Below are 26,676 nucleotides of genomic sequence, written 5' to 3' on the forward strand. Positions count from 1 at the left end.
CTATCCCAGAGCATCTAAGGGTGGGAATACTATGGTACTCACAGGCACAGAATTTCCAAAATCTTCTTTAAAAGAATTGAAATTTTTATTACTAAATAGTATTTCTATTCTAAATAGTATTTGCCTTACAAATAAAAAATTGCAATCACTTTATATTAATTACTTTCAAAGAACTTTTTTTTCTATTTATCAGATTCATATTTTGGAGACAAGAGTTCTTATGCAGAAAACATTAGCACAGTAAATCTGACAAGCCCTTCTTCCACCAAAGATCTAAAGATTTCTAGAATTCGGAAAACACCTCTCTCATCCAACCGACCAGGATGTAGAAACTGGACTCCTTTCATGGGATATTCAGGTAAAGAAGTTGGCTTACTTCATTTCAAAAGAAATATTTGTACTAAATAGAAAACTACTTGGAGTTCATTGATTGAATCTCGATTGAAATTAATTTCAGTTAACTTACTTGTATGTTACAAAGTGATTGTAAAGATCTTTACAATCTTTTTAAAATTTTTAAACTGCTTGTGACCTCTTGCCTGGACTACTGCAATGCTCTCTACATGGGGCTTCCCTTGAAGACCACTCGGAGGCTCCAACTGGTACAGAATGCGGCCGCGAGAGTTGTCTTGGGAGTTTCCCGGTACTCCCATGTTACACCTTTGCTCCGCGAGCTACATTGGTTACCAGTTGTCTTCCGGGTGAGGTTCAAGGTTTTGGTTATGATCTTTAAGTCCTTACATGGCATGGGTCCGGGATACCTCGAGGACCACCTGCTGCCGGCGTCAACTCCCCTCCGCCCTGTGCGTGCCCACAGAGAGGGCCTCCTCAGGGTGCCTCCGGTCAGGGAATGTCGACTGGTGGCCCCCAGGGGGAGGGCCTTCTCTGTGGGTGCTCCGGCATTATGGAACCAACTGCCGGTTGAGCTCCGGATGGCATCGGACCTTCGCTTCTTCCGCCGCGGGCTGAAGACCCACTTATTTGAATTAGCTGGTCTGGCCTGATGGGGAATATTAGGGTTTTTTAATGGGTTTTTTACTATTTTATTGTCATTGTATTTTAATTGGGCATTGGTTTAATTTCTTTTTAATTTTTGTACTGTTATTTATACATGCCCTGTTAACCGCCCTGAGTCCTTCGGGAGAAGGGCGGTATAGAAATTGAATAAACCTAAACCTAAACCTAAATGGTCAATCAAATTGCTAACATAGAGCAATTTAAGTACGCGAGGTCCTCGACTTACACCCATTCATTTAGTGATCATTTGAAGCTACAGTAGCACTGAAAAAAGTGACTTATGACCGCGTTTAACACTTACGACCACTGCAGCATCTCCATGGTCCTGTGATCAAAATTTGGATGCTTGGCAACTGGCATATATTTATGATGGTTGCAGTATCTGGGAGTCATGTCATCCCCTTTTGTGACTTTCTGTTCTGACCCGGCTCCCCAAACACAACAGACATGCCAAATAGCCTCTAACGTTCCTTTTATTTCAGGAATGCCAGCAGTTTCACACAGCCTCCAAACAACGGAGCTCGCTCCCTTTTCACTTGTAGGGGTCTCCCAATACCCAGAGTTACTCTCAGTTTTGCCACGCTTGCAGCCAAAAGTCCTTCAAGCAAGCCGGCTGTTTAACATAAGACACGCCCATGCTCAGAAGGCGCTCCGACTTCCAGCGCCACAGGATCCGCGGGAAAAAAACCTGGCAAAATTCCAAGGAGAAGTGTCAGGAGTTCCAAACACAAGTGGCTGACCAGCAGGAAGACGAATAGTTGACTGCCATGCCTATTCGTCTCCGCCCCTGCCTTTTATGCACAACTGAGAGTGGGGCTACCTTAGCAGCGGTGACTCTTCCACCCCGAAGACCGCCCCATAGCCTCTCGCTGTTCTTCTCAGCTTCTACCGCGCCTGCGCATCAATTACTGGCCCCATGTGATCCTCCTCTCCTGACTCACTTGCCTGAAGGCATGGAGGTCTCAACCTTTCCATCTGAGGGCTGGTGGATGGCCCAAGCTCTGCCTCTGTCCCTGGCTTTGACAGCTCCATTCCTTTGTTGGAGCTTTCAGATGGCCCCGGCGCCCATTCCTGTGCTTCCTCATTTGAATTGGTCTCTGAGTCCTTTGGAGGCCGACAGGCCACAACACCTTCTGACAAGCAAAGTCAATTGGGACGCTAGATTCACTTAACAACCATGTTACCAACTTAACACCTGTAGTGATTCACTGAACAACTGTGGCAAGAAAAGTCATAAAATGGACAAAAACTCACTTAACAACTATCTTGTTTAGCGATGGAAATTTGGGGCTCAGTTTAATTTTAATTTAATTTAATAATATTTATATACCGCCCTTCTCCCTGAGGACTCAGGGCGGTTTACAGGGCAGAATAAAATACTGAATACAAACGTTAAAAAGAGATTAAATAATTGCCCATGTTAAAACAGTTGACATAGAATTCTAAAACACCAAGTTAAAAATAAGACAATAGAAAACCCCACCAATCCCCATTAGGCTAGGCCGGCTTGTACAAACAGAAACGTCTTGAGATCGCGACGAAAGGAGCGAAGATCGGGCGCCATCCGGAGCTCTACCGGTAGCTGATTCCACAGCTCCGGAGCGCCCACAGAGAAGGATCTCCCCCTGGGGGCCACCAATCGACATTCTCTGACCGGTGGCACCCTGAGGAGGCCCTCTCTGTGGGAACGCACAGGACGCAGGGAGCTTGATGCCGGCAGCAGATGTTCCCTAAGGTACTCCGGCCCCATGCCATGGAGGGCTTTGAACACCGTTACTAGCACCTTGAATCTCACCCGGAAGACAACTGGCAACCAATGCAGCTCACGGAGCAGCGGTGTAACGTGGGAGTATCGGGAGACTCCCAATACAACTCTCGCGGCTGCATTCTGTACCAGTTGGAGCTTCCGGGTGGTCCTCAAGGGCAGCCCCATGTAGAGAGCGTTGCAGTAGTCCAGACGAGAGGACACGAGCGCATGAGTGACCGTGCACAAATCATCCCGGCTAAGATAGGGCCGCAACTGGCGCACCAGGCGAACCTGGGCGAAGGCCCCCCTAGTCACAGCTCCTACATGGTCTTCCAAGGTGAGCCGTGAATCTAGGAGGACTCCCAAGTTGCGAGCCCTATCTACGGGGGGTAATAGTTCACCCCCCATAACCAGAGGTGGAATATCCGAATAAACCCGGGATGAAGGTATGCAAAGCCACTCAGTCTTGTCGGGGTTGAGTTGAAGTCTGTTCCTCCCCATCCAGACCCGAACCGCCTCCAGGCACCGGGACATCACGTTGAGGGCATCACTGGGGTGGTTTGGGGTCGAAAGGAAAAGTTGGGTATCATCAGCATACTGATGATACCCAACTCCAAAGCCACGAATGATTTCACCCAGCGGTTTCATGTAGATGTTGAACAGGAGAGGCGAGAAGACCGACCCCTGAGGAACTCCACAAATGAGAGACCTCGCGGTCGACCTCTGCCCTCCTGCCAACACCGACTGCGAACGTCCCTGGAGATAGGAGAACCACTGTAAAACTGTGCCTCCCACTCCCAGTCCCCTGAGACGCCGCAGCAAGATACCATGGTCGATGGTATCGAAAGCCGCCGAGAGGTCTAATAGGACTAGAACAGAGGAATATCCCCTGTCCCGAGCCCTCCAGAGATCATTCACCAGCGCGACCAATGCCGTCTCCGTGCTGTGCCCGGGCCTGAAACCCGATTGGTACGGGTCTAGATAATCCGCTTCATCCAGGACCAGAGGGAGCTGATGCGCCACCACACTCTCAACAACCTTCGCAAGAAAGCGAAGGTTGGAGACAGGACGAAAGTTGTTTAATACAGCTGGGTCCAAGGCAGGCTTCTTGAGGAGAGGCCTCACCACCGCCTCTTTCAAGACGGCGGGGAAGCTACCCTCACTCAGAGAAGCCGATATAACTGCCTGGAACCAGCTGCGTGTCCTCTCCCGGGCTGCATAGACCAGCCAGGAAGGGCACGGGTCCAATAAAAGTTGTGGTCATAGGTTGAGGACTACCTGTTCAAAATATTTTATTTATTTATTTTTGGGACTTATATGCTGCCCTATCTCCCGAAGGACTCAGGGCGACTAACAACAATAAAAAACAACAATACAAAAATTAAAAAAGAATTAAATAACAGCCCCAAAATAAATTAACTACACATTTAAAAATTAAAACATATTTAAAAACCCATCGTCAATCCAGGTCAGCCTGATGGAAGAGGAAAGTTTTGAGGTCGCGGCGAAAGGACCGGAGGTCCGGGGCCATCCGAAGCTCAAGGGGGAGTTGGTTCCAAAGGGCTGGTGCTCCCACAGAGAAGGCCCTCGCCCTGGGGGTCGCCAGCCGACATTGTCTGGCTGACGGCACCCTGAGGAGGCCCACTCTGTGTGAGCGCACTGGGCGATGGGAAGTCGTCCCCGGCAGCAGACGGTCCTGCAAATATCCCGGGCCTAAGCCATGTAGGGCTTTAAAGGTAAGTACCAGCACCTTTAAGAGGAGAAAAAAAAAGTAACTTTGCATACATGCTGATTTAGGTTTGAAATAACTATGGCAAACCAGAAAAGAGATCTGGGATTCATAGTGGATAGCTCCATAGTTTTAAAGTTAAATTCCACGGTACGGATGATAGGAAGAGAGTTGAAAATAAAAGCAAACAACACTATAATGTAGATCTGTATCTAGAATGCTATGTATAGTTCCGTTTGCCACATCTGCAAAACAATATTTTAAAGATAAGAAAAGTGTAGGAGATAGTTGCTAAAATTGCCATGGGGCTTGAGCTGTCCTGTGAGTAAAAACTAGAAAGCTTGGTATGCTTTTATTCTGAAAGAAAAAAAAAACCAACCATGACCCGATGGGGGCAGTTGTATAAAATCATGCATTATTCGTAGATCTCTCTTTTCAAAGTGCCAAATGGAAGGAGATTTAGAACAGTTAATTGAAAGTACTTCTTCACCCATGTGCATTTGTGAAAATAAAGTGGTGACAGTTACTGACTTTGATGGCTTTAAAAGGGAATTGGATAAACTCATGGGGTACAAATCTCTTATATTAGCTCCAGGTTTGGGGGCGGGGGCGGGGCGGAGGCAGTATTATATCATTTGCAGGGGAGCAGTAACTGGATAGGAATGTCTTAAAAGTGAACATGGCTTCTTTGAGACACCAATTATGGTAACAGAAGGAAGGAGTAGGTTGCTGTTGTATAAATCCAGTAAGAAAGCCAGAGCCAGAAGACTCTTCTATTGGCATGGGAATAAAAATGCTTCTGTAGGCAAAAAGTGGCTTTTTTCAGCTAAACTACACACACACACACACACACACACACACATGTTTGTGGTCATTTTTATAATACACAAATACCAAAAAGGTCAGTTAAAAACAATGGCTGAGTTCCTACATCGCATTAAGCCATTACTGCCCTATGGCTTACTGAATAAGACATGATTAGCTAGGCCATGAATTCTAGATTATGGCTAATATTTGAAACACCTTCAAGCTTCTGAGGTTCAAAGAACCCCCATTTTATTAAATGAAAATAGTTTAATCAACATAAAAGGGCAAAAGGGAGGAAATAGGGAAAATTTAAAATGACATTGCCAGTTGGCATTGTCCAGCTAGCATTTTTTCAGTGGAGTTTAGAAGGAGAGTTGAGAAAAACTACATAAAATAAAAACAGCAAAACTCCCCAAGTTTACTTTGGTATTTCAAAGACTGAGGAGAGTGTAGAAAATCTAAGAAGAAGCATGCATATAATATGTAATTATAATGGTCATAAACAAAATAAAGCATAAGGTGTTATTTCAACATCTCAAGATTTTTGTACAAAGCAAGGGTCCCCTTGAGTCACAAGGAACCACTGAGTGCACAGTCTATGTGAAGAGACCAAAACAACATCTGGCAACCTTTTTCTTCCTGAGATGGCCTGTTAGGCAGTGCCTGCATGCAGAACTCACTTTAATGAATCCTCGAGTCCTGGTAAATTTTTCATTATTTAAAAGGACCATTTCCAAAGGTCTGTAATAATACAAACATTTAAGAAACTTACTGTACAGCCATCTGTAAACCTGATGTGCAGATCCAAGGAGAATACTTTTTTTATTCTCCCACCTTAAATCTATGTCAAAAGTATTTATTTATTTATTTATTTTTATTTATTATATTTTTATACCGCCCTTCTCCCGAAGGACTCAGGGCGGTGTACAGGGCAATAAATATAAAAACAGAATACAAAAGTTAAAAACGATTAAATATAATGCCCAAATTTAAAACAATAATTAAAAACATATTAAAACCCCTACCCTAACCCATCAAACCAGGTCAGATTGCTCAAATAAATACGTTTTTAGATCGCGCCGGAAGGAGCGAAGGTCGGGGGCTCTATTCCTTCAGCAGAATTATTTGGGATCAATGCTTACAATTAACCTTGCTTAAAAAAATGAAATTATGATTCATGAAGACTCCAATACCCACTACCAATGCTGCATGATTCTTGAGCAATGGTACTCATAGACCCCATTGACATGGAAACTAGAAATGGCTTTACAAAGAAAGCCAAGCTTTTGGATCAAGGGCTTGTAGAATGATCAATGTAACATTGACCATGGCTCCCTCTAACTTGACCTCTCTGAAGTTGCAGAGAGTATTGTTTGTGTTTAGATAATGGTTGTCATTCTCTGTCTAATATCAAAATATGATCTTATGCTGAACAGGTTGTAGAATAGGATAGGATTAGGATTAGGATTAGGATTAAGAGAATAGAATAGAATAGAATAGAATAGAATAGAATAGAATAGAATAGAATAGAATAGAATAGAATAGAATAGAATAGAATAGAATAGAATAGAATAGAGCTGGAAGGGACCTTGGAGGTCTTCTAGTCCAGCCCTCTGCTCAAGCAGGAGGATTTATACCATCTCAATATGGAAGACAGACCAATGAAGTAAATGCCTGAGTCCAACCTACCAAGTTCACATTTGTTCTAACTCTGTCAAGCATCAAATTATAAAAGATACACAGGAAACTCAATTTCTCTCTGTAATTATAAATCTAATCCAAGATATTGATAAGAAACATCAGCTTAGCCGAATGGTTCGGTATAGATTTATGTCTGAGCACAAAATTACAAGAATTCTTTCAGGGCTTTTTCAGAGTAGAAGATCATTCAATGGTAGAATAGGTTTAATGCATAACATTTTAAGCATCATTGAAAGTAATGGACTGAACAAGTCAAAATGGTAAGGACAAGCCTGTGATCGAGCTGCAAATATGAATGGACTGTAAGCTAGTCTTTAAAGTAAAAAATCTAGCATAACTGCAAAAACTACATATTTCTGCCGTTTAGTGACTGATGCTATATTCTAGGAACTAAGAATAATTTTTAAAGTACATAATGTATGCTCCTGTACTAACTTCTTGTAGGTGAATTCTGCAAGAGACAAGAAGTTAAGTTCAGTTGTCCTATTTTAAGAGACATACCATCTTAAGTACTGGTCAAGTAATTTATTCGCTCTATCTGACTATGTTTTCTAGGTCAGACGATCCAAAGATGACATTAATTTGAATGTCTGATAGTGGTTTAGGGAAAAAAAAAGTGTTGTCACTCTCAGCCAATGAAAAGTCCGTGGAAAGAATAAACACAGTCAGTTTGCTGTGTTTTGCTCAGTGACAGGCAGGGCAGGATGAAACATAGTCCTCGACGTCTGTTCTTGCTCTCAGCCACTAAAAGCCTCTTGAGAAACGTAAAGCAAGGCTTTTAATTCTCCCATGTATAGTAATTCTATTGTGGTGGCATGGTTGCAATATTCCTTCTATTATAGGAAGGGAAACATATGAATTTATTTATTTATTTATTTATTTATTTATTTATTTATTTATTTATTTAATTAATTAATTAATTAATTCTCCCATGTATAGTAATTCTATTGTGGTGGCATGGTTGCAATATTCCTTCTATTATAGGAAGGGAAACATATGAATTTATTTATTTATTTATTTATTTATTTATTTATTTATTTATTTATTTATTTATTTATTTATTTATTTATGGGACTTATATGCCGCCCTATCTCCCGAAGGACTCAGGGTGGCTAACAACAATAAAAGACAATAATACAAATGTTAAAAAAAATTAAACTAAAGCCCCAATGATAAAATATTAAAAACATTTTTAAAAATCCCTATTGTCAGTCCAGGTCAGCCTGATGGAAAAGAAATGTTTTAAGGCCGCGACGAAAGGACCGGAGGTCTGGGGCCATCCGGAGCTCAAGGGGAAGTTGATTCCACAGGGCAGGCGCTCCCACAGAGAAGGCCCTCCCCCTGGGGGTCGCCAGCCGACATTGTCTGGCCGACGGCACCCTGAGGAGGCCCTCTCTGTGTGAGCGCACCAGGTGATGGGAATTGCTGTTGTGATGCAGCTATCTGTCATTCCTAGACAAAGGGGGTGAATCAGTCAGTGGGGCTCACTAGAAGTTATCCATCCGAGCCCTGGTGTGTTAACTCTTTGTGGTAGTCAGATCAGGAAACAGGCATCCCGAGGATTGTAGGAATGCTTCTTTAGTGTTAGGTTTAATAAAAGGATGTTGAATACCTGTCAGTATTTCTTTCAGTCCCCTGTTTGTAGCAAATAAAACTATCTAGGATTTTTTTTGTTTTCTTCCTCTTCACAGCTCCTTTCACAAGACTGAGTTCTGTTCAGTTTTTCCTAAACTGCGCCTGCATGTCTCATTCAAGGTTATCTCTGTGCTCCTCTGTAATACGATACCATAGTAGAAAATTATGCTGAAGGCAGTATTATTAACAAGACAGTCAGCATTCCTCTGAAAGCTCTTGTAGCCATTCATTTCTGCCTCAGATCCTAACAAGGATCTTCGTTCTCATGGGAAAGAGAAATTGGTTAATAAATCAAGATCTATGAAATGTAAATGGAGTAATTCCAGTTTGTATTTTGGATCAAACTCTTTTTGAGTACCGCAAAAGAGAAATGTAAAACACAAAACAGGTTCCAAACTTTTATATTACAATCCTATTCAAAATCTTAACCTGACCACCAACTGACCTAAGCAAAGCTACAAAGTTTTGCAATAAATTGCAAGATGCCCGAGATCAATACTGTACAGTGCAGGATTGTGCTTTGGCAATGGCCCAGTCTCAGAAATGTCAAGATTCATGGGTGAAGAAGAGGTCTTTTGTGAGGATCAAATATCAACAACTGCAGAGAACATATACTGTACTTCAGTGGGCATAGCCTTACCTGCTTGAATAAAATGGTTTCTGAATGTTATACTCTATTGTCATCAATCATGGTATGAGCAACTGAGGTCACTATCTTGTATATCTGGAGAACTCTTAAGAAATACAGTCCTGACATTGGATACACTTCCATGGAAATTGTTCTCATTCAGATCATTACTGCCATTTGATACTGCTTTAAAAATCATAAAGGAAACAGTAGAATGACTTTGGATAGAAAACCATATTCGGTCATCAAATGTTATTCAAGTTTGCCCTGAAAGTCTGGTTTTTTTTAAAAAAAACACCAAAACACCATACATGTTACAATGGCAACCACAGATAGGTAATTCTTTAAACTTAACTTGTAGAAAACAACGCAAGGCAAGATACCACAAGAATAAGAATAAGCTGATTGGTCCTCTCAGTTCTGAGCATGCCAGAAAACAGGACTTTCTGAAGATAGTCACTATTTTTGCAGAGTAAGAAACATAGAAGTTGTTGTTGTTGTTGTTGTTTTGAGTAACCCTGTGCAACTCCATTCCCATGATCCCTACTTGCAAACAACAAGGATAAAGCTGCTGGGTTCCTGATAACTGATCCATATGGTTTGTACAAAGTTGTCATGTATCCGAGACCCAGGGCTTTTTTTTCTCATAGAATGCTTAGAACGGAGTTCCGGCACCTTTTTTGGATGGAACCTTTTAGGGTAGGCAAGGCAGGTTGTATGACATGTGTGAGTTCCGGCACCTTTTTCTTTTAGAAAAAAAGCACTGCTGAGACCGCACAACATTCCTATGCAGTGTGGATGCTCTGACTAGCAAACCACACAAGCAGAAGAAAAGGAAGGAGAACTGTACACCATTGCCATGCCTGCATAGAAGGGAACCCACTACTGTTGCTGTTTCTAATTTATCAAGATCTGGCTTGGCTTACTGACATGATGTTTTATTTACTATTATTGTACTCGGTGCACGCTGAGTCTCAAGTTTGCATTTTAAAAAATTTTTGAAAACCAATTGGATTTGGTTTACTGCTGAACTCTGAATTGTTTATGATTGCATTCTGTATATTTGTTCACCACTCTGTGGTGTCAGACTACACAGTATGATGATGTCATTTTGCTTTCTTTGCCAAGAGCCCATTTCAGTCTATATAAAGTGTGCTATTGAAGATTCCAGCTTAAACTGAATGTGCTTGTTAAGAAATTGAAATATCAGTGTTCCCATAAAGTTGAGAACAATCTGGTGCCCCTCAAATATGCTGAACTATAATTCATTGAGTGAGGAAGACTGTTATATAACCTATTAGGGGCTGTAATAATTGGTCCAAACTGTTCTTGTTATACTAGGATTGAAGAATTTAGTTCTCTATTTTTCCCAGAAGTTTCTTGTTATACTAGGATTGAAGAATTTAGTTCTCTATTTTTTCCAGAAGTTTCCTTGATTTTAGGAGGCATTGAAGTGTGGTCCAGTCAGTTGTCAAATTACTATTTGAAATAACCACTTGACATAAGCTTGCCAGTTCAAATGGAGAAAAATACAGAGAAAGGCTTCCAAACTGACTGTGCTAAATAAAGCAGCCTTCCTTAACTTTTGCCCTCCAGATGTGTGAACTATAATTCCCACTATGTTTAGCCAACATAGCAATGTCAGTAGCATGGAGAAGGATGGTGTTAAGACAAGCAATCATTAAATAATAACCCATGGAATTTACAAATTCCCGTTTAAAAATAAAATCTTAAAAGGAAAAAAAACCCTCGTTTCCTGTTATTTTGGACATTGAAGGAAGCACATATTCATCATCTTGAAGATAATTTACAAAAGCCTAGTTATGTTAATAGTTTGCATGGCATTTGATTTTGATAATTAATGTTGTATTTCTCTTCTTTTATGTAGTTGTTTATCCAGACAGCAGAGGGCAGTATAAAATTGCATTAGAATTTTAAAATTATTTTTATTGAAAGCTAGAAATCTGATGTTAGTTATGGTATAAAATAACTATAATTGGTAGCACCTGCAGGAGAGGAGAAGAAATTGAAATAAACTATCTTATACTGGGATTCCAGGCAGTTTTTCTTCTGAACCAAAATGTTAGAAACTTCTTGGATACATAATCCTGAAAATATTAGGTGATTATTTTTTTAAAATGCTTATGCTATTCCAGATATAATTTGTACATATTCGATGTTCAGATTCCACAAATACCTATATAGAATCATGGATATGAAAGGTATTATTTAGATTAAGTCCAATTTCTGCTCACTACAGAAATACAACTTAAAATATTTCATATTGATTATAGTCTAACCTCGTTTAATACTTATGCCAGCCAGTCCATTTAATCTTGCAAATAAGCATACCATGAGTACTTTTACAAACACTTTGTTGACATATATATTATCATATATTATTTCCAAAACTTTCCCCAAATCTATCAAGGAAGATATAATCCATTAAGGAAGACAAAATAAGGAATGACATTAGTGTGAAAAGATGGTTATAGAGTGATCTTTTTATGATATTTATTCAAATGTCAGTATGACCATCTTAAATTATCCTACCCTAACCTTGATTCTTTAGGATCTTGATGCAGAGCTATAAGCCAGGGGATAGTTAGAGATGAAATGATGTCAAAAGTCCAGATGGCTTATTGCAGGGATCCCCAACCTCCAGTCCGTAGACCAGTACCGGGCCACGACATGCCAGCAACTGGGCCGCACAAACAAGCAAAGCCCCATCTGCAAGATGCAGGCAGCACACAAAACCACGCACCCTCCGGGCCGCAGAAAACTGGTACCTGGTGCCCAAAAGGTTGGGGACCTTTGGCTTATTGGACATACCTTAAAACATATAACTGAATTTTAAATGGTTGGTTTTTAATTATTATAAGATTTTATATTGTATTTTAATTATATAACTAAGCTGCCTATAGTCGCCTCAGTGAGATGGGTAGCAGAGAAGTTTAATAATTCAATTTTTTTTAAAAAAAATCATATCTATTGTGTAGCTATTTTAATTATATAACTAAGCCGCCTATAATCGCCTCAGTGAGATGGGTGGCAGAGAAGTTTAATAATTCAATTTTTTTTTTAAAAAAAATCATATCGTGTAGTGGAAGAAGGCTTGCTAAAGGCTTACTTTGTAGCATCTATGTATCCTCAAATAGTCATTTATTAGATTTCTTCTGAATGATAAAACCGTTGTTGAGGTCTGCCTTGAAAACCAGTTCTAGAACCTTCAAAGGTTTGCTATGCAAAATGCATTAAATAAGTGAATAAATTTCTACAGTAGTTAATATCTGACATTTTCCCAAGAGCTGTCACTTGCATATCTCTTAGTACATTGACACAACAGAGAAAAGCAGGTTGTAGAGATAAAACACCACAACAGTCAGGAAAACTGAACACAAAGGAGCAATTGAAGCTAGAGATAGCTCTAGTAGGTGGAGTTATAATTTCTGGACTGCAAAAATATATAAAAAATAAGGCTAGTTAGGAATACTAGTAATGATCATTTTATATTATAGAGTGGATAAGAGCTAGCATCCTTCTGAATATTAGTTATCAAGAAAGATTAATAAAAGGCTTTTTCTCACGTGTATATATTTGGCTACTTATACTTATTTTCCAAGGGACGCGGTGGCTCAGTGGGTTAGGATGCTGAGCTTGTCGATCAGAAGGTTGGCAGTTTGGCGGGTCGAATCCCGAGTGCCGCGTAACAGAGTGAGTGCCTGTTACTCGTCCCAGCTTCTGCCAACCTAACAGTTCAAAAGCACGTAAAAAATGCAAGTAGAAAAATAGGGACCACTACGGTGGGAAGGTAACAGCGTTCTGTGCGCCTTTGGCATCTAGTCATGCCGGCCACATGACCACGGAGACGTCCTCGGACAAGCGCTGGCTCTTCGGCTTTGAAATGGAGATGAGCACCGGCCCCTAGAGTTGGAAACGACTAGCACGCATGTGCGGGGGAACCTTTACTTTTTACTTATTTTCCATGAATTTCTCTGACCTAAATTATCTTACAGTGTGTGTAATATCTTTATTTCAATTTAAAAACTAATCCATTTTTGATTTTCTGGGGAGGTGTGTGTGTGTGTGTGTGTGTGTGTGTGTGTATTTTCAGTAACTTTGTTTCACTAACTTCCAAAATAACTAGTGTAATGCCTGAGTGGATACTTTCCCCTGAGAACTCTGGTGATAGTTTTATCTCTTTTTAGATATTTGGGGAGATTTAATTATATGAATTGGAATGGGAGATCTTTAGAACATGCATCTGGTAGCAAGATGTTCCCATTTCCCTCTTTACCATTTCCCAAATTACCTCAGAATCCTTTCAGTAACCACATTTCAGCAACACAATCTATAGGCACGAAGGGAGAGGATTGAGACGGAAGTAGTCTACTTTTTACTTAAAAAAACTTTTTTTAAAAGAAGCACACTACAGAAAAGAAGTCGCTTTGCCATTTAATAGCAGCTATCAGATACTTGTGAGGCTGCAAATGGTGGGCTGAGGCATATGGTTTGCCCACCCCATGTGTAATGAAATGTGTTGGGTTGCTGCTCCATTTGCCAACCTCTTTGCAAAGTACACCAATAGGCAACGGGTTTCAGTAAATGAGCGGGATGCTATTTTTTTTCCCTCTGATTCTGAGATGGGAACATTTCCCATGAAGATAATATTTAATTAGCCAAGAGTGCAGAACAATCCAGTTTGCTTCCATTTAGTCCCTCGCTTTTAAGCACAGCTAAGTAATTACATGTATTATGTGCAAAATGAATAGGTGTGAACATATTTTACTAACATTAATTTTCATGTTAGAGACAGTCTGAGTTATAAAACAATTATAATTACACAAAAGGAAGTTTCTGAAACCTGTGATATTTTATTTTTAAGCAAATGGAAATGTTTATATTTAAATCCCATTTGAAGGAAAAGAAATATCAAAAAAATACCTCAAAAAACCCCTTTGTCCTAATGATTGTAGCAACAAAAACACAATTAAATTGCAAGACCCAAACACTGACCTAGCAAAAACTATGAAAGGAATTGACAAGAAGTTAATAGCTCAGTATAAAGAACAATGTTTAAAGAGTACTGGAAAAATAAATGAAGATGTGTGTTAGTTGAAAAACATACTTTAATCCTGCATAGTAATTCAGAAAGCAACAGCATGAAGAATATAATTTTGGGGGTATATTTGTTTTTCATAAAGTCATAACAGCCTGATGAAACAATGAGAAGATATAAGCATGTTCCAGACATAAAGACTGCATTCTTCCACAAGAGGAAAAAGACCCTCAAAGTATAAATTTAAACTTGAAGTATTAAATGTAAATTAAGTCCGGAAGCACTAAATTTAATAATATAATCTATCAAGGGAAAATAGAATTCACATTCAGTTGTTTCCTAGTCATTTATTTGTTCAATTTCTGAAAATGTAGTTGATTTTTTAAAAATCAAGTTGCAATTTGGTATGTTGGTTTTTATGTGTTTGCATAGTGGTACATTTTGACTAGAAGGGATGCGGTGGCTCAGTGGGTTAGGATGCTGAGCTTGTCGATCAGAAGGTCGGCAGTTTAGCGGGTCGAATTCCGAGTGCCGCGTAACAGAGTTAGCGCCTGTTACTCATCCCAGCTTCTGCCAACCTAGCAGTTCGAAAGCACGTAAAAAATGCAAGTAGAAAAATAGGGACCACTACGGTGGGAAGGTTCAGTGTGCCTTTGGCGTCTAGTCATGCCGACCACATGACCACGGAGACGTCCTCAGACAAGCGCTGGCTCTTTGGCTTTGAAACGGAGATGAGCACCGGCCCCTAGAGTTAGAAACGACTAGCATGCATGTGCAGGGGAACCTTTACCTTACATATTGACTAGTATGCCAAAATGGTTAAGAGTTATAGTGTTTTCAGGACAATTACTTTAAATACCAGTGACAATCACCATCTGCCACTCACTATAAATGCCACCCATTTTTGTATGAGGGGTGCTTGGTGCTCTCCAAACTTGGTTGTTTTCTTGCAGACATTTCATTATCCAAAGTAGGCAACCTCATCGGTGCTGGGTGGTGCTAGATGATGCTGTACTGATGACATTGCCTGGTTTGGGTAATGAAACGTCAGCAAGAAAACAACCAAGCTCAGAGAGCACCAAGGATCCCTCATTTCAACCCTGAGCTACAAATATTCTTTATTGCTTTTTGTAAGACTTTTTCAGAGCAGGTCTTGGCAGACTAAATCCTTATTCTAAATGCATCTTTCACAGTTACATCATCTTCAGCAGTCTCAACTCACAGTATTGCCTCTGTTATCGTGGCCGTAATCGAAGGGAGAGGGTTTGCTAGAGGTGAAGTGGGAATGGCAAGTATTGACCTAAAAAATCCAGAAGTAGTTCTATCCCAGTTTGCTGATAATACAACATATACCAAGGTAAAATCTGAATACTGTAATCTTCTTTGTGATATAAACGCACTGAATCAGCATAATCATGCACGGCGATAGTTCTGGCCAATTGCTTTAGCCTTCTAATTTTTTTTCTGATTACTTTTTATTAACCTTGGAATTGAATGTGGTTGATTGCAAAATCATTGCCGTATGTGCCAAATCCAAATGAACATATTGTTATATTTATAGCTAATGGTTTATCAGTAGCAATAACAATAAAGGATAGCCATAGAAGATACTGGTTCAACAGCACCTGCTCATCCAACAAGTTCTGGTAGAAAGGGCTTCCTCTGTATTTTTTTTGTTCAGGAAAGGCCATTTACAGAGACCACAAAATTAGTCTCTCTCCGTTGCTGCTCCCTTTCTATATACAGTAACCGCTTCTTCCCAGTTATCCGAATAGCCCCTACAGCTATTTAGGAAGACCATTATAACATGGTCCTGCCATCTGGCCTTGAAAGCCTGAATGCTTGGAACTTAACGACTGGCAATGAAAGATTTATTTTAGTTAAAGAACAGGCAAGTTAATATAATTCATGTTATATGTATTGGTTAAGATATCAATTAAATGGTTTTTTTAATTGCATTGTTTTAATAGGACTTAGGAGGTGGGATGTATGTTGCTATTGGCATAGTGTATGGACAAATAAAGGAAGAAAGAGAACATTTGGGGTTCCGGGCACTATGGAAACTTCTCAGGGCAGAGCCAAGAATGCATGAAACCAGAGCCCATTGTGTATTGAAGGAGGACATTGTAGATGGCTGGCAACAGCAGCCTCTAGAAAGACCAGAAAGACAGTAGTAAGTGCATTCTGGCATGGAGGGTTGAAATCTCCCACTGCTTGAAATCTACAGTCCAGAGCAAGAGACGTTTTTCGTACAACTGATGGATGGGACCAGACCTTTTCTTGCTGCTTGTCTCAGTAATAAATAAAACTTATGGAAGACATATTTACCGCAGGGCAGCCTAAGAGAGAATGCTGAAACATTGATCTGGGGTTGTGGGCAATGAAAGCACAACAATCACATTTTATGAACAGTTTTGGTAGAAATCTAGTTTTCATCACATGGAAATGTTTGCCGTTGCTTTCTTCCAAGATAATTGTTCCTAGCTTAGCCTCCAGTCCTAGAATTTCTGGTGAACTGTTATCCAGAAACCCTGCTTAGCATTTGGTGATTGGCCAAACTTGGCTGAATGCTCCCATCTACTAAGGAAAACATAGTTTATATATATATATAATTGCCCCAGTCATTCTTGTATGTATTGCCTCCAGTATCTAGCTCTAGATGCAGAAATGTATTTATTTTACTGGCATTATTTAAGTAAATGCAATACATGTTTGTTTTTAAAATGCTGTGTATTCTGAACACTGTTCAAACAGACCTTTTTTTTTTACTTTTTTTCTAGGTTATCACCAAACTCAGAATTTTAACACCCTTAGAAATAATAATGTCAAACACTGCCTGTGATTCAGGAAATGCAACAAAACTGTACACTTTGATAGCAGAAAATTTCAAGGTATGTTTTAAAATCCTTATTAGTTTATTTTTAAACATTATACTATAGTTATTTCCTAATTTTATAGAGCATTTGGTTATATCCAGAACTGGAGGCAATCCTGCTAGAAGATAGAAGTAAAGCAAGGATAAAATTCACTGTCATTTATTCTTTTATCACATGATATGAAAAGATACAAATAAATGTATCTCAAGGGTAGCAGTTCTGCATTAGTTTGGATGCATCTGAGCTTGCATGTAGTCTTCTGTGATTGAAGTCGTTTCTCTAATTTAGAAAGAGAAGCTGACAATCTTATAGCCTCTGAAGTACCTTTCAAGGGCCATAATATAATATTGACTCTGTGTGAACAAAAATAAGATTATAATCAAATGGCTAGATGTAATAAAGATGAAGTTCCTTTTTCTCTTGGTCATTTATCTATGATATGCCAGATCAATGCTTTTATTTGGGATTATATCCTAGATAATAAATGTTTTACAAGCATACTGACCTTGTACTGAAGAACAAGACATTTTAATTTCATAGGTCACCTTCCTTTCATTTTTGATTTACGTTTATAAAACAAAAAGAAAGCATATCAAAGAGTGCTCTATTTTTTTGGCAATGACAAAATCAGTGTCTCTCCTCTCTCTGTTATTTCTTCAGAATTTCCCTATTCTTTCCAATCTGCATGATGCATATCTTAAGTCTTTATCTAACTAGCAATTCAACATCTTCCCCCATTAACAATCCCACCCATTCTGATCCAGGTATTTCTCGACTCACAACTGTAACTGTAAGTTGTGACAGTTGTTAAGCAGGTCACCACATGACCATGCCCAATTTTACAACCTTTTTTTCCCAGTGGCTGTTAAATGAATCACTGTGTTCATTAACGCTGTGATTGTGAGGGGAATGCAGCAGTTACTAAGGAATCCATTGTCTGCAATGGGTGTTTTTATGCTGGAAACTAGAACAGTGGTTTCTAGCAAAAAAAAAAATTGTCCCAAATCATGGTCATGATTGCAGGATGCTGCAAATGGCCATAAATGTAGACCAGTTGTCAAAGTCCGAAATATTATTACATGGTTGCAGGGCGGGAGATGAAGTGACTATCAGAACTTTGAAACCTTGTCATGAGTAGTACTGGGAAGTTCTACTGTAACTTCAAACAGTCACTAAGCAACTGGTCGTAAGTCGGGAACTGTCTGTACAGATATAAAAAGCCTCAGATATGGAAGTCATGGGTCAGGGCAGTGTCAAGAATGTGGGTCCTGCAAAGAGCTTTAGCATCAGAAATATCATGATTCTTTTTGGAATTGTAAGCAAGAGTAGCATTGAAGTAGAAAGTAAGATGTGGAATTGTTCTTGTCTTTTCCTATGCCCAGGCAAGATAATCTTGTGCTCTGCCTCAACTTAACAGTGTTCGTACAATAATAATTTCTCTTAAAAAGAAATTTAATTGTACATGCCTGCTAGAACTATCACATGCATGTTAGAACTATCACATGCATGCTAGAACTGCACAAATGTGTATATTCACTAGAAATCAGCAAAGGTAATATGTACATCTGAATCAGTCTGATAGCAAATTCCTAATTTGCCTTTTGTCAGTATTTGAACCTAAATAACTCAGTGTTTATTACTTTTAAATATTGGCAATACACTAGAACTGTTTTTTGTAGTCATGCCTTTGCTTCCTTTTCAGAATGTGACTTTTACCACAGTCCAGAGAAAATATTTTAATGAAACCAAAGGTTTGGAATACATTGAACAACTATGTACATCAGAATTCAGCACTGTTTTAATGGAAGTTCAGTCCAAGTATGTATGTCCTAAAAATAATTCATTCACTTTAGTGTGCTGTATTGTTAATTGTTTTTCAGTCAGTAACCTGGGAACGCTAGCTGTAAGTCTTCTTTGCCTTCGGTCTGACTCAATAAGTATTTTGAAATATAACGTCCCAGGTATTAATTCTGACCAAAGTTGTGTTTTATACTGAAATGATTCCAAGGGACATGAATAAAAGTTACAGTAGTTGCCTTTCTTGGGTCCATGAAAAAACATGGGATGTGACATGCATACATACATCATACATACATACATACATACATACATACATACATACATACATACAGTGAACATGGTGGGTAATCAACAAATGAAAGCTTCTATATTTCCTAGTTTAGTTTGGATCCAGCCTGTTATTTTGTAATTATTTTCCTAGTAGATGATTCATTTATGAATTATTCTCTTTGCCTTTTGCTGTTACCATGACTGTGTCTTAGATCATTGTCAGGTGCAAGAAATCAGGAGTCAGGGTTGTTCAAATGAGTACACGTTTATTCCATGCTATTCCTAAGCAAGAATCTGAATTACTAGCAGTCAAGGAAGATTGGGGTTAGATAAGAGTCAGTGGAGTTCAAGAGGGGCTGGTCTTGGATCTCTTGTGGGTCAAAAAGGATTCCAAACTTGACCTCCTTCCTTGGGTTCGGCCTGGTCATCTACATCAATTCTGCAAAAGGATTATAATTAGCTTAATAAGCCCTTATTCTGAATAACTCTGTAGGATTTATAAGTATCAGTTTCAATGTTAAACTAACTTCAGTGGGACTATATTTGATTTTAAACCTCAGGTATACTGAACTTCCAAGTGAATATATTTAGGATCTCTGGTTAGATAGTTCTTAAATAACTGCAGTAACATTAAAAAAACCTATTAATTTCTGCATAGTTTTCCTTAATGGTTGTATTCATGATAAAAACCCAGAAAATTAATTTTCAGTCTGCTACCTCATTTTGAGGGTTTAACATGTCTGTCTGGATTTTTTTTCCCTACCCCAGTAGAGGCAATATTACTTCTCTCAAATGAAAAGCCATAATATAAAACAGGGATTCTAAAACTATGGGTGAGTCTAGAGAGGGAGATCACAAAGCCATAATTCGTCTACAAGGGGAGCAATGGGATGCATGGGTTACAGGGCCATAAAGATGGAAGAAAAGGTGTAGCAGAGCTGGATCCAAAACCAGAAAGGCTTAGAAGTAGGGTCAGGGCATCTGTGAAGGTATCAGGACTTGTGGCTGGTTTTGCAGAAGAGAGATCTGGAGTTACTGGACATCTGACTGGCTTATGGCTTCTACTTTTCCTTTGAGAGCCAATTTGGATCTGTTGTCCTCTTCTACCTCAATCATTAAAGTTTGCTGATATGTAATAAATAAATGTCAAACTATATTTTTGCTAAGTGAACTCAGTGATGTGTATGCTTGTTCTGATTCAAGTGTAGCAATTGATTAGGAATGTGGCTGGGTAGAAACAAAACTGGAAATTACCTATTTTAATTTCCTATTGCTCTTCATAACAGCCAGTGCTCTTGCCTAGCCTTTTTGAAATAATAGCATCAATGTTTTTGAGAGCACTCTGCTTTGATATTGTTATTTTATGGTTTTATTCTATGCCACCCATAGTTACATTCTATGAAATGGGTGATCATATAAATAGATAAATTTATAAATAAAATTAATTTTCCAACAAGGATAAACTTAGCAGTTTGACAAAAAGACTATTTACCTAATATCTATTAGTTTTTATTTGCCTCTGTGGAGTGTTGAGCTAATTAGAAAGATTCTGGACTATATCCACAATTTTCTGCCTTAAAAGTATTTATTTCAATTTTATCTCCCCTTTTAGACATTTAGAGTATGATTTAGGATTCCTGACCATAAATTGCACCAAATAAGAGTGAATTGCTATGCCTATTCAGTTAAATTCATGAGTGGATATGGATTTGAATTGATCTTTTCACATCTAAGTGCAAACAATCTAGAAAAATTTGCAGTTCATAGAAGACTTTAATGTATGCATAAATTTTCCAAATTAGGAAAAAAATCCACTTGGAAACATTCCAAATTGTTTCCACCTCTCTTTACTAAAAGCCTGATACTATTTATTTTATTTATTATATTTGTGGTGACAGATGCTTCTTTGAAAAATTATCTGGTTGTCCACAACAAAATTGTAAGATTGTTGTAGAATGGAGAAACATTGCAACTTTCTTTGCTAAATAGAAATTATTTATTAGGTCTTTTGTCATATTTGTTTTTGAAGATCAAAATCAAGATTCCAGTCAGAATTTCTGGGAAGTTCTCTGTTAATCAAGTAGTAACCTTGGGGAAAACTCAGCCTGGGTGGGTGGAAATTGTTAACAACCATGGAGGTTTATATGCAGCTTCCTTTCTTTCAGATTTTATTTGTTTACTGTCTTTTAAAATGGAGAACAGTTTTATTTTCCAGAAGTCAATAGCACTTTTTGAGTTAATCGGGTTGTGAAGAAAAAGTTGTAGAAAGAGTATAATTATTTTAAGGTCCTGAAGAAAAGCCAAAATATGCATCTAATAAATGGATAAAACAAAGTATTCAAGCGACATTTTCAGTGTTACTCCCAGTAAAATCAGTGATCCTAAATCTTAAAAACTACACTAATATTATGCGTTATTTAAATTGTATTTTTGTTCATTTGATTACCATTTATTTCTTAGGTATTACTGTCTCGCAGCTGTTGCTGCCTTGCTGAAATATGTTGAATTCATCCAAAATTCAGTTTATGCGCCTAAGTCACTTAAGATTCGTTTCCATGGAAGTGAGCAAACAGCAATGATTGACTCAACATCAGCCCTAAATCTTGAATTAATTACTAACAATAGAGAGCCTAGGTAAGATATTTTATTTCAAATTCTAAACTATGGAAAAGATATGATAGTTATATTTACAATCACAATACAATGTTGGATACAAATCTGTGCTTTAAAAATAATATTTTTCAAGTGAACATACATTTTCAGTCATTAAAATGTTTGAAGGAAAATGATAGAACATAAAAAAAAGGTAAAGGTTTCCCTGTCAGTCATGTCTCACTCTGGGGAGTGATGTTCATCTCCATTTCTTGACCAAGGGAGCCAACATTGTCTGAAGACAATTTCCATGATTGTGTGACCGGTGTGGCTATTGGAACGCTGTTACTTTCCCACTGAAGTGGTACTTATTAATCTACTTGAATTTGCGTGTTTTAAAACTGCTAAGTGGGGCAGGAGCTGGGGCAAGTAACAGGAGCTTACCCCATTCCATGGAGCTCAGGTCTAAAATACTGTATAAGCATTAATTTATTAGGGAAATCTTGTAGCATGTGTCTGTGTATAAGGTCTCCAACTATTTTCCTCAACACCGAAGATCAAAAGGTAGAGCAGAAACATCTTTGAATCCAAAGAATGAAAACATACTTGTATTCACAAATGATGCTTAAAAAATCAGTTAAAGTAGGTAACCAGATTTTCATCATGGATCATGTGATTGACATACACAGATGAGCAGAAGGCTAAATCCTTAGGAGTTGGATAGGCATTTCAGTAGTGGCAAAACCTTGGTTTGTCTTTGTGTATTCCTAGAGCTGAGTGAAAGTGACAGGCCCAAGATCATCTATTGACTTAGGTGGGACTAGAACCCAGGCTCTGACTAAAGTGGAATTGGTTTGTCATTGCACCTTTCTAGGGCTAAGAGACAATGACTGGTCCAAGATCATACAGCTGGCTTTGTGCCTAAGGCAATACTAGAAGTCATGCTCTCTTGGTATCCTGCTCACACACACACACACACAAACACACACACAAATCCAATATGGCAAATAAAAAACATACAAGAGAACAACAAGAGCGATAAAAACAAAGTCCCACTGGAGGGAATTGTCCCACATACAGTCTAGCTGATGCATTTTACACCAAGCTTCACCTTCTGAATTATCTCCATTAGCAGGCCCAAGTAGATCTTACTGGAGTAATCCAACTGAGTGGTGATCAGGGCATCCTAATCTACACCTGGTGCACTACTTTGCCAACTGAGTTATTGCTGAAATCGGACTGATTCAGAGGCCATTCGGCTAGCTCAGTAGCTACATCTGCAATCTTTCTGAGTTTTCTCCGCGGTATCTAGCAGGCTGCCATGTAGTTAGAAGCTCCCTCATTTATACAATATTACACAATGGACTTCTGGTCATGGCAAAATGCTGCTTGTTGTTAACACAGTTTTGTTTTTACTGATACTTAAATGCCTATCCAATCCCCAATGAGATAGCCTTCTATTCATCTGTTTGTGTGAATCACATGACAATCGTAAAAAAAGATTGCCTACCTGTAATTGATTCTTTAAGCATAACGTGTGAATTCGTTAATGCCTAAATGTTTTCCTGCTTTGGGCTCACAGATGCCATGCTTCAACTTAAGACTACCCTCTTGATCTCAGGAAACTAAGGAAAATAGTAGGAGCTCTGCTTACAGATATATATTTCCTTTAAGAAGCTCTTGATACTCTAGAATGCTGCATCTCTGTTACCGCACCAATGAAGAATGCATTTGTTTGGATTCATAAATGACCACCTGAGTCACATTTATATAACCAATCAATTGTTTAGGGATTTTTTTAAAAATACAACATTAAAGGTTATAAAAGCAATTAGTTTTTATTATTGTCTTTATTTATTTTTTTTATTTTAATTCCATTTATATCCCGCCCTTCTCCGAAGACTCAGGGTGGCTTACAAGCTTAGCAGTAGCCTTCATTCTAGGTATATGCCTGCTTATTAGGGCTTTCACACACACCCCAGCGGCATTATTACAAAGTCAGCTTAATTGCCCCCAACAATCTGGGTCCTCATTTTACCTACCTCGGAAGGATGGAAGGCTGAGTCAACCTTGAGCCTGGTGGGATGCGAACCTGCACTAATTGCAGGCAGCTGGTGTTACTTAAGGAGGCATTAGCCCACTGCTCCACCAATTGTTTAGTTTTAGTGATACCTGTAAAAGAATGGACATTGGTATAATAGAGTTGGGTAACGTCTTTCCTTACTCTGTCCCTGCATTTGGTTTATTTTATTCCGCAAATAGCCTGCACTGGATATTGCCTGGGGTGTTTATGAAGATTTTAGGAACTGTTGTCTTACTCATAAAACTTTATCGGTTCTGAACCATCAGGATCAACCATTTGTGATTAGAATTAGACTTCCTAGTGGGTAACGATGATCAACAACCGGCCAGAGACAGTTTTATTCTGGTATCATTGCTATTTGTTTGTTTGTTTGTTTTCAAGAAGGTGGTTATAGCTATCTAAAATTAAACATTTAAGTAACTATTTAAACTGTTTAGCTGCTTTAATTATTCATCTGAGTACAATGCAGGACACCCAGCTTTTAGTGAATGCGGAAGGAATTGTGCAGTCAGCTCAATCAGTCATTTATTGAGTTGGGGTTTCTGCATCTTCAGCCTCCTCGTTACCTGAAAATGAGAAGAAACTGTCTCAGTTGAGCCCATTGAAAGCCTGTAAATAATCAAGGGTAGAGAGTTTCTTACTAGCAAATGGATCCATAAAAGTGACTTTCTTCCTCCAATATTAAGCAACAATTCAACATGCAACCAGTATCTTGGTACCAATAAAGGAGAATATTTGTAGCTCAGGTTGAAATGAGAGGTCCTTGGTGCTCTCTGAGCTTGGTTGTTTCCTTGCAGATGTATCATTACCCAAACTAGATAATCACTAGCACTGATATTACCTATTTTGGTAATGAAACATCTGCAAGAAAAGCAGCAGGCTCAGAGAGCACCAAAGACTCTTCTTGGGTCAGAAGAATTGGAGGATTGTATATATCTCCCACTCTCACAATACTATACTGCAACACAGCTTGGCTTTTCTATACCACCAGCTGAATAAATATGCCAATAAATTGGTCTATATTTAAACTAGCCAAAGTAACGTTCTTAATTTAATGGTAAAATTGTTCCTTTTTTAACAATGTAAGCAATGGCTTTGATCTTTCAGGAATTATTTGCCATTAAGGACCCGTAAGATGCAATACAATCTTCTATGAACTGCTTTGCAAAAATAGTTGACAGGGCTATTTCTGCTAAGGATGGAATGATCTCTATGTTGTTAAATGCTACATTTATAGGCTTCCAGATATAAACTGTTGTCCAGAGAAATCTTGCTTCTTTACAGTCTGAAAGTTTTGGGTAGTCCTGAGTTTTGTGTTTGGAACAAGTATTGTGGTATGTTGAAAGTACCACTTTACAAAACCTTGGTAAGACCACACTTCAAATACTGCATCCAGTTCTGATTACCACAATAAAAAAAAGATCTTGAGACTCTGGAAAGAGTGCAGAGAAGAGCAACAAAAATGATTAGGGGGCTGGAGGCTAAAATGTACAAAGAAGGGTAACAGGAATTGGGTATGTCTAGTCTAATGAAAAGGGACGCGGTGGCTCAGTGGGTTGGGCCGCTGAGCTTGTCGATCAGATGGTTGGCAGTTTGGCGGGTCGAATCCCGAGTGCTGTGTAACAGAGTGAGCGCCTGTTACTCGTCCCAGCTTCTGCCAACCTAGCAAATCTAGAAGACTTCTTGTGTTTAGCCAAACAAATTCCTTTTAAAACCCAGCCTTTGTTTATACACACACACACACACATAAGGGACGCGGTGGCTCAGTGGGTTAGGACGCTGAGCTTGTCGATCAGATGGTCGGCAGTTTGGTGGGTCGAATCCCGAGTGCCGCATAACAGAGTGAGTGCCTGTTATTCATCCCAGCTTCTGCCAACCTAGCAGTTCGAAAGCACGTAAAAATGCAAGTAGAAAAATAGGGACCACTATGGTGGGAAGGTAACAGCGTTCCGTGCGCCTTTGGCGTCTAGTCATGCCGGCCACATGACCACGGAGACGTCCTCGGAGAAGCGCTGGCTCTTCGGCTTTGAAACGGAGATGAGCACCGTCCCCTAGAGTCGGAAACGACTAGCACGCATGTGCGGGGGAACCTTTACCTTTACCTTTTAGTCTAATGAAAAGGAGGACTGGAGGGATATGATAGCACTGTTTCAATATTTGAGGGCTCCTAGAAAGATAAAACGATCAAACTATTTTCCAAAGCACCAAAAGGCAAGCCACAAAACAATGGTTGGAAACTAATCAAGGAGAGAAACAACCTAGAACTAAGGGCAAATTTCCTAATGGTGGGAGCAATTAACTAATAATAATAATAATAAAGTTGGAAGGGACCTTGGAGGTCATCTAGTCCAGCTCCCTGCTCAGGCAGAAAACCCTATACCATTTCAGACAAATGGCTGTCCAGTCTCTTCTTAAAAACTTCCAGTGTTGGAGTATTTACCACTTCTGGAGGCAGGTTGTTCCACTGGTTAATTGTTCTAACTGTCAGGAAGTTTCTCCTTAGTTCTAGGTTGCTTCTCTCCTTGACTAGTTTCCATCTGTTGCTTCTTGTTCTGCCTTCAGGTGCTTTGGAGAATAGCTTGACTCCCTCTTCTTTGTGGCAGCCCCTGAGATATTAGAACACTGCTATCATGTCACCCCTCGCCCTTCTCTTCATTAAACTAGACATACCCAATTCCAGCAACCGTTCCTTATATGTCAGAATAGCTTGCCTTCAGAAGTTGTGGGTGCTC

At 39.2% G+C, this 26,676-nt stretch overlaps 1 protein-coding gene across 1 annotated transcript in view; it reads left to right on the forward strand.

Annotated features, from left to right (window-relative positions):
• The window catches only part of MSH4 (mutS homolog 4), a gene marked incomplete at its 5' end in the record, with an annotated part of 61,081 nt that overhangs the window by 3,338 nt on the left and 31,067 nt on the right, over positions 1-26,676 (forward strand). Inside the window, 5 exons of the mRNA XM_081323566.1 lie at positions 194-358; positions 15,517-15,680; positions 17,104-17,214; positions 18,902-19,017; positions 21,730-21,903. Of these exons, the coding sequence (XP_081179692.1) occupies positions 194-358; positions 15,517-15,680; positions 17,104-17,214; positions 18,902-19,017; positions 21,730-21,903 (730 nt within the window). The remainder of the gene's footprint in view (positions 1-193; positions 359-15,516; positions 15,681-17,103; positions 17,215-18,901; positions 19,018-21,729; positions 21,904-26,676) is intronic.

This window comes from Vipera berus (genome assembly GCF_964194415.1).
Source record: "Vipera berus genome assembly, chromosome: 3".
NCBI lineage: Eukaryota > Metazoa > Chordata > Lepidosauria > Squamata > Viperidae > Vipera > Vipera berus.